The 16,651-nt window shown below is 46.3% G+C and overlaps 1 protein-coding gene and 1 long non-coding RNA gene across 2 annotated transcripts; one reads left to right on the forward strand and one right to left on the reverse strand.

Annotated features, from left to right (window-relative positions):
• Nucleotides 1-1,155: 1,155 nt before the first annotated feature.
• LOC310754598 lies at nt 1,156-6,727 on the reverse strand. Its single transcript, XR_014543909.1, has 3 exons — nt 6,658-6,727; nt 3,977-4,051; nt 1,156-1,661 (listed from the first exon to the last, which is right to left on the reverse strand). It is a non-coding gene; the product is annotated as an uncharacterized lncRNA (long non-coding RNA).
• Nucleotides 6,728-9,293: 2,566 nt separating this feature from the next.
• Nucleotides 9,294-16,567, forward strand: LOC310754519 (torsin-1A-like). Its single transcript, XM_083596523.1, has 5 exons — nt 9,294-9,672; nt 10,478-10,743; nt 11,225-11,400; nt 12,553-12,674; nt 13,900-16,567. Exons 1-5 carry the CDS (start codon nt 9,447-9,449, stop codon nt 14,142-14,144), a joined length of 1,035 nt encoding a protein of 344 aa, XP_083452649.1. The 5' UTR covers nt 9,294-9,446; the 3' UTR covers nt 14,145-16,567.
• The last annotated feature ends 84 nt before the right edge of the window (nt 16,568-16,651 follow it).

Genomic DNA, 16,651 nt, shown 5'->3' on the forward strand with positions numbered 1-16,651 from the left:
TCCAGGCTAAGCATACCCAGCTCCTTCAAGCGTTCCTCATAAGGCTGAGTTTCCAGACCCTTGATCATCTTGGTCGCCCACCTCTGCACATGTTCCAGCTTGGCAATATCCTTATTAAATTGGGGTGCCCAGAACTGGGAATGGGACTCCAGGTGTGGTCTGACCAAGGCAGAATAGAGCAGTACTATTACTTCCCTTGATCAGGACACTAAGACTTCTGTTGATGCAGCCTAGAATAGCATTCACCTTTTTCGCTGCTGCATTGCATGCTTGACTCTTCTATGTGTCCTGAACATCTAGTGTTCAACTTCGCTGGACATCCACAAGTTCTAGCATTACAGGCCTACCATCTGTCAGGGGTTATTAGTGTTCTTAACATTTACCCGGCACAACTGATGGGCATTTTGGAAGGATTTTTTTGGGGGGGAGGTTGTACTTTATATCATTTTGATTCATTTATTTATTGTATATATGTTTTGCAATAGGATGTGTTGCATGTTTCTTGATTTCTTGGTTGTTTTCATGAACTGTTTTGAGATAATCTTGGTTGTTGGAAATTACACATAAAAAAGGTAAAGGGACCCCTGACCATTAGGTCCAGTCGTGACCGACTCTGGGGTTCGTGCTCATCTCGCTTTATTGGCCGAGGGAGCCGGCGTACAGCTTCCGGGTCATGTGGCCAGCATGACTAAGCCGCTTCTGGCGAACCAGAGCAGCACACGGAAACGCCGTTTACCTTCCCACTGGAGCAGTACCTATTTATGCACTTGCACTTTGACGTGCTTTCGAACTGCTAGGTTGGCAGGAGCAGGGACTGAACAATGGGAGCTCACCCCATTGCAGGGATTCGAACCACCAACCTTCTCATCGGCAAGTCCTAGGCTCTGTGGTTTAACCCACAGCGCCACCCGCGTCCTGGAAATTACACATAAATTAAATCAAATCTGTTGCCTGTTGTGGTGCGGTACCCATTCTATACTTCTGTGGGGATTCCTTCCAATATTTACAGAGTGCTTTTCAATGTGGATGGTCATACAGAGGTTAATGGATGGGCCACTGACCTGGTCCAGAAGGACTATTCAAATGTTCTTAACAAGGCCAGGACCTTTCCACCAAACTGGAGCAGTCCAACCTCCCTCCATCTAAGTCCCCACTTAAAAAAATGAATGACTGGCTTCTATGGTGTGCTTTTTTAAAAAAAGCTGCATGCCTGTATATCCATGGACATGAGGTCAAAGCACCAAACCAATTATCTGGCAGGCAAAACGTAGTCTAATGAAGCAGGTCAGCCAAAATGAAGGAATTAACCAGAGCAATGAATCATCGGCTCGTCTGGAGGAGTCAGACCAGGTTAAGTCAAACGTTTGGAGCCGACTCAGCCCTGACCCTGCGGCCCAGTGATGTCACCCTGCTGGGCTGCTGTTACAACAACCTTTCCCCAACCCTCATTGCAATGACGTGAGCTTTGCTTTGGATTTTTCTTAACGAACCAAAAAAGCACCAGATGCAAGCCAAGTGGGAGAAGGATAAGCAATTGAGAAATGGTTCTCAAAGGAATCTCCTCCTCACTGCTGTCATGTTGGGTTGCCAGACCTCAAGGTCTTATCTGAATTCTCCAGATGGCAGGTGGAGGGCTTGAACTTCCATGTGGGCAAGTGTACCTTCAATCATTACACGCACACGCACACACACACACACACACACACACACACACACACAGATATGAATATTTGTGCTTGCAACTTTCAAACTTCAGCTTAACAGGAACTGGCTGCAAATTATAGCATACACACTCTGGGGAGGTCTGCCCTCCTCCACTACCTTCTCCCAATTAACCTTCGTCTCTAGGGCCCACCCCTGTGACATCACCAGGGGGTTCCTCCTGTGACATCACCAAAGAGACAGCCCCTCGATCTAAGGTTTGGGCCCTTATATCTCAGGGTCTGGGATGCTCCTGACCTGGCAATCCTACATAGCCTCAATACATAAATAAGTCCTAACTATTGTGATGTAAAAATTAGCCCTAAGTGTTACGATGCAAAAATAAGCCCAAAGTATATTCTCTGTTTGCTTCTTCTTCCTGCCCTCCTTGAACAGAAATCCAAATCACCTGATAAGCAGCATCCGAGAACCCAAATGAAATCCTGCAGAAATGAAACTGAAAGTTGATTCCCCTGGGAGTCTGCAGAAGGAGTGTGCATGTCCATCCACCAGTCAGCACTCCTCCCTTCCCCTCTCCCAACTAACCTCCTTCTGCAGGGTCCACCCCTATCTCACCACCAGGGCCACCCCTAAGAGTCAGGGTTGGGCCCTGAAATCTCAGGGTCTGGAATGCTCTTGATCTGACAACTCTACTACTCTGAGCCCAATCCTAAAACATCCTAGCCCCTGAATCTTCTGATCTGGCCACAGCTGTTCAGCCTTGTAGAAACAGAAGCTTAAATCCTTGCTAATTTCTGAGCTGTTTTCCATGTGTGGGAAGCAAGCTGGCAAGGCCAAGTTGAAACCAAGCAGAACTCCAAGGCTGCCTGAAATTCCCCTTCTGATCAGAAATCCTGGTGGTTGTGTGTGTGCCAGAGTCATAGAATCATAGAATTGTAGAGTTGGAAGTAGAGTTGGATCCGCAAAGGTCATTTGTCCCACCCCCTGAAAGCCAGGAATCAAGCTAAAGACGCCCTGACAGATGGCCATCCAACTTCTGTTTCAAAACCTCCAATGAAGTTGAGTACACCACAGAGTTCCAAGAGAGTCCATTCCACTGTTGAGTGGCTCTTACTGTCAAAGAGCGTTGTTCCTAGTGCTTAGTCCGAAATTCCTTTCTCGTTGTTTGAACCCATTGACTCAGGTCCTCCCCTCCCAGAGCAACAGAAAACAAGCTTGCTCCATCTTCCATGTGACAGCTTTTAAGATATCTTTATCACCTTTCAGTCTTCCCTTCTCCATGCTAAGCATCCCCTACTCCCTCAATAGTTCCTCATATATAAGGCTTGGCTTCCTGAACCATATCGGTCGCCCTCCTCTGCACACATTCCAGCTTGTCAATCTCCTTCTTAAACTGAGCTACCCAGAACTGGACACTGGACTCCAGCGGGGATCTCACCAAAGCAGAATAGAGAGTTACAAGAACTTCCCTTGATTTGGAAACTCAACTGCTGTTGATGCAGCCTAGAACAGCATTAGCTTTTGGGGTAGCTGCTCCATGAGCTTGGAATGTGTTTAAGGAAGAGGTGGTCCACCACAGGGCATGACACTGGCCTGTAAAGCTTCAATCTGGTTTTTCAGGGTTTCAAAGAGTCCCTGAAATAAGTAAAGAGCAGAACCTGTGCTGCTCATGGGCCCAACCCATTGCACCTGGAAAAGTTGTGACGAATCACAAAGCACACAGGAATGTCCCATGCAGAATGGAGGTTGAGAATGTAGTAGCACAGGCAAGGGAGAGGCACTGTGGATCACAAGTCTGACATCTGTAGCAGGTGGTCTGCTAAACCAGCTCCCACTTGCTTGGGTCATGGGCAGTAAGCTCCCTTCTCCTCCTCCTCCTCCTCTGCTTCAGCATTACCCTTGAAGAACTCAACAGGGAGGAGGATGCGATCAAAACTAGAATGAGTTGGTTCTGCTCATTAGCACCACCTACTGTCAGCTTCCATGCCTTCTGCCCAAGCAGTCCCAAGACACACCAGCCACTACTGTTGTCTACCCTAACTAGTGGCAGTTCTCGAGGATTTCAGACAGAGCTGTCTCTCCCAGCCCTATCAGGGCCTGAATGTGGAACCTTTTGCATGCAAAGCAGGTGCTCTGTGACTGGAGTGTGGCCCCAGTAAGATTCCAGTCCTCGTGGTTCTGAATAAAGGGCTGGAAGACAGGAAGCATAGTGAGATAGGAAACAGCTTTATTCTGAGTCAAACTATTGGATTTGTCTACACAGACTGGCAGCAGCTCACCAGGATTTCAGGCAGCAAGTCTTTACCAGCCCTACCTGGAGATGCCAGAGATTGGAGATGGGACCTTCTGGGTGCAAAGCACATGCTTTACCATTGAGCTAGGGCATTTCCTGTCAAAAAAATAAAGTTAAGATTCTAGTCCTCATGATGCTAAATAAAAGGCTGTATAAAGCAGATGCTCCACCACTGAGCTATGACCTTTCCCCAACTGGAGAGTTGAGCTGGGGCCTCCCAGCGGGTGGATCACTCCCAGCTCTGCCTGCAGGTAAAGCCAGCCAGAAGCCTTCTGCAGCCCTTTCCAAACACGTGGCTGGGCCCTTGAGCCATTTTGTAGTGCTTGGGGTGGGTAGAAAGGGAAACATCTTTTCTTGTCTGAGCGGGAAAGCAGTCTGCCCTGTATCCTGCAAGCGACCAAAACGAAAACATCAGGGGGACCCCCAAAGCTGTGTCCCACCCCTCCAGCCTTTGTGGGAAGAGACTCCCACCCCACCTCGTCCAGATTCTGACATCCTTGCAGCGCATCACAAAACAAGATGTCAACCCCCCACCCTGCTGCTGCTGCTGTTGCCGCCGCCGATTGCTCTTGGCGTTGGTAACCTGTCAAGATGGCCTGCTCCTTCCAAGAACAACAAGGGGGAATGTTAAACAAACTGCTGTCTGACTCTCAAATTTCAGCTGGGACTGAATTCTCTCCCCCCCCCCCCCACTTTCCCCTGTAGGCCATTGCATTGGGCTTGGGCTGTCTGTATTTATGATAGGTCTGAAAAAGTCTGAGCATTATCACCCCTTGCAATGCATACTGTATATGAATAAGGGTAGCCAACAGAGGGAGAAAAGTCATGGTTGAGAATAGCTTGCAACATCAGGAAGCAAATGTCAAGCTGCCCCAGAAATAATAAAATCCAATTAGGTCCTCTAGCTAGAAAAGAACAACCTCTCTACTTACATACATACAGGCAAGGTTTTCAGAGCACAGGGCTATTCTGATCTACAGTGTGTGCTATTGATTTTCATTAATTTATTTATTACATTTACATCCCTACCTTTCCTCCAAGGAGCTCAAGGAGATTATGTGGCTCTACACACACACACACACACACACACACACACACACTTTTATCCTCACAACAACCCTGTGGGATAGGCTACGCTGAGAAAGAGGTTGGGTAACTGGCCTAAGGTCAAACCCAAATAACTTTATGGCTGAGTGGGAAATTGGAACTCCGGTCTCCCATGTCTTAGTCTGGCACTCTAACCAATTGATTAATTCAGAATGTTTTTATTTAATTCAGTTCTTTATTCAAAACGATGAGGAGTAGAACCTTACTTTATTTTTAGGGGAAGGGTCATAGTTAAGTGATAGGAGATCATCATCATCATCATTTTATTATTTATACCCCACCCATCTAGCTGGGTTTCCCCAGTCACACTGGGTGGCTCATAGCATATATCAGAACATACAAAAATATCAGACATTAAAAACTTCCCTAAACAGGGCTGCCCTCAGATGTCTTCTAAAAGTTAGATAGTTGTTTATTTCCTTGACGCCTGGAGGGAGGTTGTTTCATCGCCCTCAGCTCCAGGGGAAACCACAGGGCCGTCCAGGCTCCATGCAATTGGAGAGGGCGCTTCGGAGCCAGACAGTAAAGAGCCCTGGTTAACTCTGCATTCCACTGAGCCACCAGGGAATCAGCTGAAAGGCCATCAACATAGGATAAAACATCCTCTACTAACCTCTGGAAACCATTTGGATCCATTAAATGGAGGGGGCAGACCATCCAAATCAGTCCCACCTCCCTGCAGACGGGGGAAGGGTTGTGGAGAAGTCCAGTTGCACCAGGAAGTGATCCAACCATGGGACTTCTTTTGTTTCACTTTTACTTAGTGTCAGATCACCCAAATCCATAGAGGTGAACACCAGGTCTAAGACATGTCTGAGACTATGAGTTGGGCCAAACTTATTCAGGGACAGCCCCATGGAGGCCATGCTTTTCACAAAGTCCCAAGCAACCCCTTGTAAGGTCATGTTGGCATGGACGTTAAAATCCCTTAGGACAACCAAACTAGGTGTCTCCAGGAAAACTTCTGGCACGACCTGAAGCAGCTCAGGCATGGAATTCTTGGTGCAATGGAAAGTCGGTACACCAATAGGAATCCTGTACTGCCCCTATTGCCCAACTTCCAGAACATGCACTCAGAAAACTGGGTCATCCCAATAGGATGCCTGGTGCACGTTAATGACTTCGTAAAAATCACTGCAACCCCCACTCCCCACCCACATGACCTGGGTTGCTGTGTGTAAGAGAAACCTGGTGGACAAGCAGCGGCAAGGACAGGCCCATCTGCTTCATCCAACCAAGTCTCTATTACACATGCCAGGTCAAGTCCTCCAAACTGTTCTTAACCTGAAGCACCACTTTAGCTAATGGGGTCTCCTGCTGCTGCTGCTGCTGCTGTGCCGCTGGAGCATGATTTCTGTTCTCAACCTGAAGCAAAGTTCTTAACCAGAGGTAATATTTCTGGGTTAGCGGAGTCTGTAACCTGAAGCATATGTAACCTGAAGCGTATATAACCCGAGGTACCACTGTAAGCAGTTCAGGGCAAAATACGGTGTTGCCAAGTACCAGGGATGGTAAACTTTTAAGGTCCTGTGGAAGAATGTGCTCCCCCCAGCCCTCTTCATGTAGCCCTTAGGATTCTCCCCAGCATCACATACCCTCTCGAGCCAGACCACTCCTCCTTGAGTGGGATGTCTCCTTGAACTCTGGCAATGACTCTCGCTCACCTGGATGAAGAATAGAGAGGGGGTGTTTTCGTGTGTGTGCAGAAACCAAGCAACTGGACAACAACAATATTTACACATATTTTTCTGCCCAGTTTCACCTCTAGCTCCACACATTGCTGGCAGGTGGCACCCAGGTATGTTAGCTGGACCTGTGCATTTTAAAGAAGAGCACCTCTTTCTGAAATTTCATACCTGATATTGATTTAAAAAAAAAAAAAATCTTTAGAGCATTTGCACCCTGCTTTCCAGCCGAAAAGGCACCTGGAGGCACACATTAAAATTACAAGGAGACAGCCTACACCCACAGGATTACAATCAGAAAGACATGACACACAAGGAAAAAGGGAGAGACGGAAGCAACCCCAGGCACCAATTGTTAAGTAGTAGTTCTGGCATGCTCCGGTTTTCAGATGAGGCCCTACTCTGGTCCCTTGACCCCAGTTGAGGTCACTCTGTTGTTTTTAGTGAGGTGTGTTTGAAGAAGTAGCTGTTTCCAAAGGCTTCTGGTCCATTTCTGACAGTGTTTTGAGTTTCAATACTGCTTTTAGACATTATTACTGCATTTGGCCTTTGTTAACATTTTGATTTTGCGATTGCCATTCAGAATGGGGAATGTGACATGTTTTTAAATATTGCCTGAAGTTTCTGATTTGTTAGTAGCCTTGAATATGTGTTTTAAATTATCATACCGTCCTCTAGGGGGTAAGTATCATCCATTACAACCAGCGTGTCGTGAGCTCTCCCCTTTTTTGCTAATGGAAAGCAAGTAGTATTAATCTTAGAATCATAGAATTGTAGAGTTTGAAGGGATCTTGGGGATCATGTAGTCGAACCCCCTGCAGTACAGGAATCTTTTATGCAACGTGGGGCACGAACTCACAACCCTGAGATGAAGAGGCTTATGCTCTACCAACTGAGCTATCCCAGTTCAGAAACAAAAACACAACAAGCTGTTTTATTCTGAGTTAGACCCTTGGCCCATCTTAGTATTGACAGGGCTGATAATGTCCCCTTCCCAAAACCCTGAAGAACCTCTGCTAGTCAGTGTAGACAGTATTGAGCTGAATGGGCCAACAATCTGACTCAATATATGCCAGCATATTTATTAGGACTATAGCTCAGTGGCATAAATAAATCAAAGACCTTCCTTGGTTTCTAATTATAGGTCGTGTGAAGACAAGTCTTCCTTTTCTCTGCCCGGAACCTCCTGACAATCATTGGGTGACCCAAGTTCTAGCATTATTGAAAGAGTGTATGGGGATTTCCTACCTAGCAGGGCAACCTCGATGATTCTAAATAGGAATCAAGTTTTGCAATCTAATCACTCAAGTCTGCTGTACAGGGGGAAAGTTTTGGGTTTTTTATGAACCAGGATGAAATGCTGTGAATGCATCTATTGCCCTCTGCTGGACAAACATTAGAATTGCCAGATCATATATATTTTGCCTCTGTGGGATCTGTTGTTATTTGGGGGGGGGGTGGTTTCTATTCAGTACTCAAAAGCCATGCAGGGCTGAAATGTGTCTTTGAACTCTGACTGTGCCTATGGGTAGGGGACAGAGAGGAATTTCTTGTTTCCTTTCTTTTGCAGAACTCTTTTTTATTAAAGTTTTCCATAATATAGTAAGATAATAGAAAACCAATGTAAATGTTAAAAAGCAGATTTAGGCGACGCGGGTGGCACTGTGGTCTAAACCACAGAACCTAGGGCTTGCCAATCAGAAGGTCAGCAGTTCAAATCCCTGCGATGGGGTGAGCTCCCGTTGCTCAGTCCCAGCTCCTGCCAACCTAGCAGTTCGAAAGCGCATCAAAGTGCAAGTAGATAAATAGGTACTGCTCCGGCGGGAAGGTAAACGGTGTTTCCCTGCGCTGCTCTGGTTCGCCAGAAGGGGCTTAGTCATGCTGGCCACATGACCCGGAAACTGTACGCTGACTCCCTCGGCCAATAAAGCAAGATGAGCGCTGCAACCCCAAAGGCATCCGCGACTGGACATAATGGTCAGGGGTCCCTTTACCTTTTATTGACATGGTCTCATAGGAAAAACTGTGGCAAGTGGTTATGAAATTTACAGCCTGTTTTATTTTAAAGGAAAATGATAGGAAAATGATATTAACACCAAATAAATTGGCAAATATGTGCAAGCCTGTGTCAAATAAATGCTGGAAGTGTAAACATAATGAAGGGACGTTTTTTCATATGATGTGGACATACGAAAAAATACATATAAAAAAATATGAAAAAGCTAAAGGCTTTTGGGAAATGATACATAATGAAATGGAAAAGATATTTAAACTAGCTTTTCACCCTTCAGTTACCTCTCTCAGCAGCCTCCCTTGCAAACATGCAAAGTAGCAAAATAAAAATTTAAAAAATGCAAAGAGCATGGGGCTTGCTTCCGAGTAACCCACGTGGCGAATTAACAGTCGACAATAACAACGAAGACGGCTCCGTCGTCCTTGCAGAGGAAGAAGGAGGTGGAGGGAGAGGGTCGAACCCGAGTGATAATCTCTCCGCCGCTTCCCACTGGCTCTGCGCTCCGCCAATCATTTGCCCTTGCCCTTGCTCCTGCCCGGCACCACGATGGCGCCCGCGGAGCCGGAAATTTAACTTCGCTGTTTTCCAGGAACCGGAAGTGCCGGCTCTGAGGCAAACTAGGCAGCGGGGAAGCAGCGGGGTCCTGCTCCTCCCGGGCCCCGCTCCTCGTCCTCCGGCGGCGGCGATGAAGCTTCTTCCCCCGCGCCGGGCGGGGAGGCGTTTCGTGCTGGGCGCCGCAGTGCTGCTGTGGCAGCTGAGCGCGACCGCCCAGGCGGTGGAGCCCATCAGCCTGGGTTTGGCCATAGCCGGCGCCGCCGCCTCCGCCCTCACAGGAATCATCTCCTATCCGAAGCTCTACTGCTACTTCGCCCACTGCTGCCTCCACAAGCCTGGCGCCCGCAGCGGGACAGGTGAGCTAGTGGGGGGGGGGGAGAATTTCGCGTTCGGGTTCTGTGACGTCAGAGTGCGGCAGCCCAGGTGGGCTGAGCTCTGCTCAGGTGAGTGGTGTGCATGCTCTGACATCAGAGAAGGAAGGTGGAAACCAGATGCTCCCACTGGTGCCAGGGAAGGGGTGGGGAGTGGCAGTGCAGGGTCCGCCTAAGTGTTTCTGTGGATCAGGAGATGACTGCTGTGATATCGCAAGAAGATGATGAAAGGAAAGAGTGTGCAGTTGTCAGGGAAGGAGAACCTTTTGGTCCAAACAGCTCAGTATTGCTCACACCAACAGGCAGCATCTCTCTCCAGGGTTTCGGACAGGGATCTTTCCCAGCCCTACCTGGAGGTGTCACTTAGGACTGAACCTTGGACTTTCTGCATGAGCATTGCCTGCTTTATTACTAAGCTGTGGGTATCCTTTTCCCTCCTTTTTTATTTGCTCCGTTAGGCACTTTGACCACGGAATCCCTGCCCCCACTAACGACTGGATATGAAGGTTGAAAGAACCATGAAATTGTGACTCTGCTCACAAATCAAGAAGCCGAGCCTTTCTCAGGGAATTTTAAGGGGTTTGGGCTAGATAACCCTTAGGGTCACTTCCAGCACTAGAATTCTATTATTCGTCTTACTTTGTGGCTTACTGGAGTAGTGCTTTTTCATAAAGGTTGGGTTCCCCACACTAGTCTTTGCCAGGCAAAAAATTATATGCTTGCACAGAAGGACTTCAGATTTCCAAATTCTCTTTTAATCAGTTACTCCTTTTATTCCCCCCGCCCCCAGTGCTTCAAGAGGGTTTGGATGACCGACTCTTTGGGCAGCATCTGGCGAAGAAGGTGATTGTGAAATCGCTTACTGGATTTTTGAATAATCCAAACCCGAAGAAGCCTCTGGCACTCTCCTTACATGGCTGGACTGGGACTGGCAAAAACTTTGCTAGTAGGATAATCGTGGAGAGCGTTTTTGAAGGAGGCCTCAACAGCAAATTTGTACATCAGTTTGTATCCACTCTGCATTTTCCTCATCAGCAGAACATTTCCCAGTACAAGGTAAAAAGATTGATTGCATTTTAAGACTAGATGTAACTATTTCCTTACAGCTGTGGTTCTGGGGAAGGGCTGCAACATGTCCTTGAATTCTGAAAGTGACTCCTGCTTGCCTAGATGGAGAACAGAGAGGGGAGCAGGAACTAGGAACTAGCCTACCCTACAAAAGTACAATGTACATTAATTGCTCGCTCTTGCTTCTGGCCCTTGCCTATCACTAGCACGAGGCCCTCAGGAGGGTGTCTGGAAGGGTATGTGTCTCTTTGTCTGAAAAAAGTTTCCCACTGAGCTGAAGTGTTCCTACTTTTGAGTGACAGAAGGGAGGGAAGGTGGGTGGGGACTTCGCCAGAACCACCATTGCCCCGCTCCAAGCCTACACCCCCTGAAGCAACCCCCTGCTATCTTTAGAGCCCTCCCCACAAGCTGAGAAGGCAGGTTTAGCAATACTGTCAATAAACAGAACATGTTCTTTTGAAATAACAAGGACCAGTTGCAGATGTGGATTCGGGGCAATGTGAGCAGCTGCCCAAGATCCGTCTTCATATTTGACGAGATGGACAAGATGCATGCTGGCCTCATCGACTCCATCAAGCCTTTCCTGGACTACTACGAGGAGCTGGATGGTGTGTCTTACCGGAAAGCTATCTTCATCTTCCTAAGGTTAGGAACTAGCCTAGATGTGAAGCTGCAAAAGTACATCTAAATTTAGGAGCTGGCACTAAAAGCTCTCGTCTCCATCTTTGGAATATGTCCTGAAGAAAGATTTCATTACCATAGCCTAAGGCTTTAAATTATTGATCATCTGGTGGCAGGGATTTTTCTTCTTCCAGTTTAGCTTCTTGCTCTACTATCATTAATTTACTAATTGCTTTCTAAATGGCCATTTCAAGGCAATTTACACAGTAGGTAATCAAAAACAGTTAAAAGACAAAAAAGCAGCTAATACATTTAAAACAAATCAAAAAACTTTAAGCACTGGGCACTCATAGTAAAGATCCATTTATCCAGCTGGGAAAGTTTGTCAGAACAAATATGTCTTCAATTGTTTTCAGAAAGTACAGATGGTGGGCACCTGCCATATCTGCAAAACTGGGGCAGCCACACAGAAGGCCCTGCTCTAAGTTATTACAGAATGGGCTTCTGAGATCTCTGGAACTTGCAGGAGACACTTCACCACAGGGATCTACAGGGCATGTAAGGGATAAGGTGTTCTCTCAAGTAACCTTGAGTGGTAGCCACCAATCTATATAGCTTTAAAAGAGAATTAGACAGCTTTATGGAGGAGAGGGCTATCAATGACTACCAGCCATGATGGTTATGCTGTGTCTTCACAGTTGGAGCCGGTAATGCTACTTGTGGGACTCCCACAGGCATCTGGTTGGCCACTGTGAGAGCAGGATGCTGGACTTGATGACCATTGTCCTGATCCAGCAGGCTGCTGTTAGTTAACATGGTCCTAAGTTGTATAGGGATTTACATATCAGTACAGTCATACCTCGTGTTGTGTTTGCTTCATGATACGTTTTTTCAGGTTGCGTCCCGCGGTGACACAGAAGTACCGGAAAGGGTTACTTCCGGGTTTCGCCGCTCGCACATGCGCAGACATGCAAAATGACGTCATGCGCAGACACGGCTTGCGTTCTGCTCATGTTGCAAATGGGACTCCGGAACGGATCCCGTTCGCAACCAGAGGTACCACTGTACTAGTATCTTGAACTTGGGCTTGTAGCAAACTGGCAACTGGTGCAAATTTTGCAAGGAAGGTTTTAAAAGCTGGCACTTGTTGAAAAATGCCTTCCTTTCTCACTTCAGTAATGCAGGGGCTGAAAAGATCACCGAGGTGGCGCTGGACTTCTGGAGGAGGGGAAAGAGGAGGGAGGACCTGAGCTTACGGGACCTGGACCTGACCTTGTCTGTTTTCAATAACAAAAACAGTGAGTAATCGGGGATATTAAACCTGCAGTCCTTTTTTATTGATTGAAATACTTGTAAGCCATACTTTTGTAAAAAATAAAACAAGGTGGTGCTGTGTATATGCTGCTGTATGCTGCCATGTTACCTTGTGTGAATTAGCAGCATGCAAATAAGATAAATCAATGCTGCCTAACACAGGGATGGCAATCTGTAGGCCTGGGGACCAAATGAGGCTCTCGGGCCCCGTCTCTGGCCCTCAGAAGGCTTCCCAAGCTCGCTTCCCCCCACCCAGCTTAACCCTGTGGCTATTTTGAGCTACTTTTGGCTGCCTGGAATCTTTCCTTGAAAAGTGACTCTTACTTACCTTGATGAAAGTGCAGTGCTTTTTTCTGGGGGTACTCAAGAGTATGCAGGACCAGCACCTTGGGGTGTGTGAACCTGGCTTTTGTTTGGTGAAACTAGCATGTACGAAAGTTAATAATCCCATCCATTGTTCCTCCACTGGCTCTGCCTACTTTTACCTCTGGTCTTACCCTCCACTGGCATGTGGCCCCTGGAAGGTTGCCCAAGTGAGAATGTGCCCCCCCAACTAAAAAAGTCTCCATTGATTACATGAAGAACATCCCAGCTCAGCGAGTAGTGCAAATGAAACCTCTAGTAACACAAAATTGTTATTGTTTGGCTTTTTACCAAACCGTTTGTGGTTCAGCACATAGTTAAAACTATGGAACTTGCAGGAAGCAGTGATGGCCACCAACATAGATTGGCTTTAAGAGGGGATTAAACAAATTCACAGAGGAGAGGGCTAGCCTACTTGCTACATATGTTCTGCCTCCATGACTGAAGGCAGAAAATGTCTCTGAATAGTACTTGCTGGAAACCACAGGAGGGGAGAGGGCTGCTCTTGTGCTTGGGTACTGCTTGAGGGTTTTATGTTGGGGCATCTGGTTGGCCGCTGTGAGAACAGGATGGTGGACTAAGTGGCCCATGGGCCTGATTATGATTATGTTATGAGTTTGGCCATAATTTCCTATACTATGTGTTTAGTCCCTCACCAAGCTTAAATTATTGTATTTGGGGCATGGAGTGTACTGTATTCGGCTTTATTTTATTGTATTTATACCTTAAGCAATTCTGGACAAAATGATAAAATCAAAAAGAAAATTAATACATGAAAGAAAGAAAGAAAGAAAGAAAAATACTTCCCCACCCCATATCAAACAAGATCGCTACCTTCCTTTGCAGGTGGCTTTTGGCACAGCAGCCTAATCGACAAACACCTCATCGATTATTTTGTACCCTTCTTGCCTCTGGAGTACAAGCATGTGAAAATGTGCATTCGGGTCGAGCTTGAATCCCGTGGCTACGAGGTGGATGAGGACATTGTGACCCAGGTTGCTGACGAGATGACTTACTTCCCAAAAGAAGAGCGGATCTACTCTGATAAGGGATGCAAGACTGTTTGTACAAAGCTGGATTTCTACCTGTAATGCATATATTTATAATTACCTGATTTTCGAAGAAAATGAACCCAATCACAGAACTTTGAGAAACTGAATCTTTTTTTTTTTAAAAAAAAAAGATTTTAAATTATGTAAAGAGAGGAGACAGCTCAATAGTTTCTCAGAGTGGAAGGAATGACGAACCTGATCCTACAAATTACTCAGTCCTGTGGCCTTGTGTTGTGGTTTGGTCCACTCCAGAGCATCTTTTACTGATGCCTGTCCTGTGAAAACCACCTGAATTTTTCCACATCTGCTTTATGGACCAGTATTCTAGAGAGTGACTATGTCTGTGACTGAGTTCTAATGAGATCTCTGGTGTTGGAACCACCTCCCAATCTTCTTAAAAATTATGACTTCTCCCAAGGAATGAAGGAATGTTCTTGAGGCAGCTTAGGAAAAGACGTGTAGCTTTCCATGAGCGCCAACTCTTTCTTAAATGGTTTCAGTAGTAGCGGCAGAGAGAGCTATGTAACATGGTATTTTCAAACTGTTTGCAGGGGTGGCTTTCTGTTCTTTGAAAGTGTTTGGGGGGTGGGGCAGTTCATCAACAAATTGGCCAGTATGGGTGGAAAAACCTCAATGAGGGAATACTTGTGGGGGTCAGACTGGCTTCCATCTTGGCCCCCATCTCCATTCAGCAGCAGAATATTTGCGCCCTTATACATGTGAGGAGTGTAACAAACTTACCCACTGCCCTGTCAGCAGATGTGGCCCTCTAGGCCACTCCCAGAATCCTTTGCAATGTGCAAGGTGTGGCACAAAAGATTCCCTGACCCTCAAAACCTTAAAAACCACTGCCTTAAATCTCAGAATGCAGGGGGTTGTGAGAGATTTTTATATTCAGACTAATTTATGTGTAAACAAACAAAACAAATTCAGAAAGGCTTTTTGAAAACAGCACTCTCCATCAAAAGGAGTATGTAGTAGTCACTGGTGGCACTAACAAGGATAGTTTTTTTACCTGCCTTCATTCCCACTTCTCTTGGCACCACTGAGGCAAAAACAGGCAGGGGTTTCCAGGATGGTTTAAAGTACAGGTGGGACAACTTCCACTCCTGCTGTTTTGTGGGTTGTGACAGCTTTCCAGGGGCTGATTTCAAGTGGTGGGGAAACCATGTTGGATTTTCATCCCAATAAAGCCATCTTGTGCTGGAGAAGAGCAGTTGATAAATCAAAGCTCATGTAGGGCAGAAGGAAAACAGCTTTTCTCGATCTTCCTGAACACAACTTCCAAGTTCTCAGCACTATCCTCTGAAAGCTCTCTCGGTGTATCTTCTTACTTTTCCAGCTTAGCTTTGAGAAAAGCCAGTGAATCTAATGTTAAAAAGGCACTGGTCAAAGGGTGAGAGTGAATCTTACGAAGAGCACAAGTGCTGCTGTTGGATTATGCAGTTTTGTGTCAAGAGGTCCTCATTTCAACACTTGGCAGCATCTAGCTCACAGGCAGTCAGCCTGTGGCCTAATTTCATATTGGTGGCAGGAAGGAGTGTGGAAGAGAGAAAAATATAGAGGTTGCCACACACACTTTTGAGTTTCGCTGTTAGCACACATCCCAAGAGGAGGAATCTGTTTGATATAGCAGAGTTAACAGCTGCCCTTAACTGGGCATTTTTGTGTCAAGTCTGGGCATTTGTGAAGAAATGCTTCTTCATGGCTCACTTTCGCACGTAACTCACCAAACCATGGACAGGTTTCACTATGGCTTGGCAGGACAAACCCAGGGGTAACAGCTGTCACAGTGATGGCTGCACAGCAACTGCTACAATGTAGAAACAAGATTGAGTAGCAGGGCAGTATCACTGTAACATACTTTGCCAGCCGAGAAGTTCAAATTATTGTTTTAAGCAACCATAAGTACAAAAAAACCACACACATTTTGATGTGTCAACTGAGGTATTGGATTAAGCCTACATAAAGTCAATTGCACTTTGGTCCTCTTGAAATCAAGCTTAGATTAGTTAAGAAAGTCCCCTGTCCCTTCCTTCTACCCAACTCCCACTCCCATTTTTTCAAAAGCCTCTGTAGGAGTGAAGAACTGAACAAAGTGTGTTTGCAGGGTGGGGAGATGGTGAAACTTCCTTGCTGTGAACTACATGTGAAAGAGTTTGTCACAACCAACTTCTTCACACTGATTTTAAGTGCAACATATCACTTAGGCATCAGGCAGGCATATTCTGTGGTGGGAGGAGGCCCTGTTGAACTCAGGGGGACTTGCTTCTAAGTGCACACAGAGGATTGTGCTCTTATTTGTCTGCCTCAAACCCAGAACCAGCCAAAAGACATGGAGCAAATTGAACTAGGTGCTGTTGGGAGAAGACTGCAGCTTTGTGATTTTTTTATTTAGAACTACCCGATTATGCCCTCCTGCAACTGATTTTTTAAATAAAATTGTAAAATAATTGGTCAAATGTATCTTTGTCCTGCATCTATTGAGTTAAAACAGGGCCAAGTAACCTTTTTCACAAACCATGGACCACTTTCCCTGGGGGGGG

Source organism: Podarcis filfolensis (genome assembly GCF_964270895.1).
Source record: "Podarcis filfolensis genome assembly, chromosome: Z".
In the NCBI taxonomy this organism is placed as follows: domain Eukaryota; kingdom Metazoa; phylum Chordata; class Lepidosauria; order Squamata; family Lacertidae; genus Podarcis; species Podarcis filfolensis.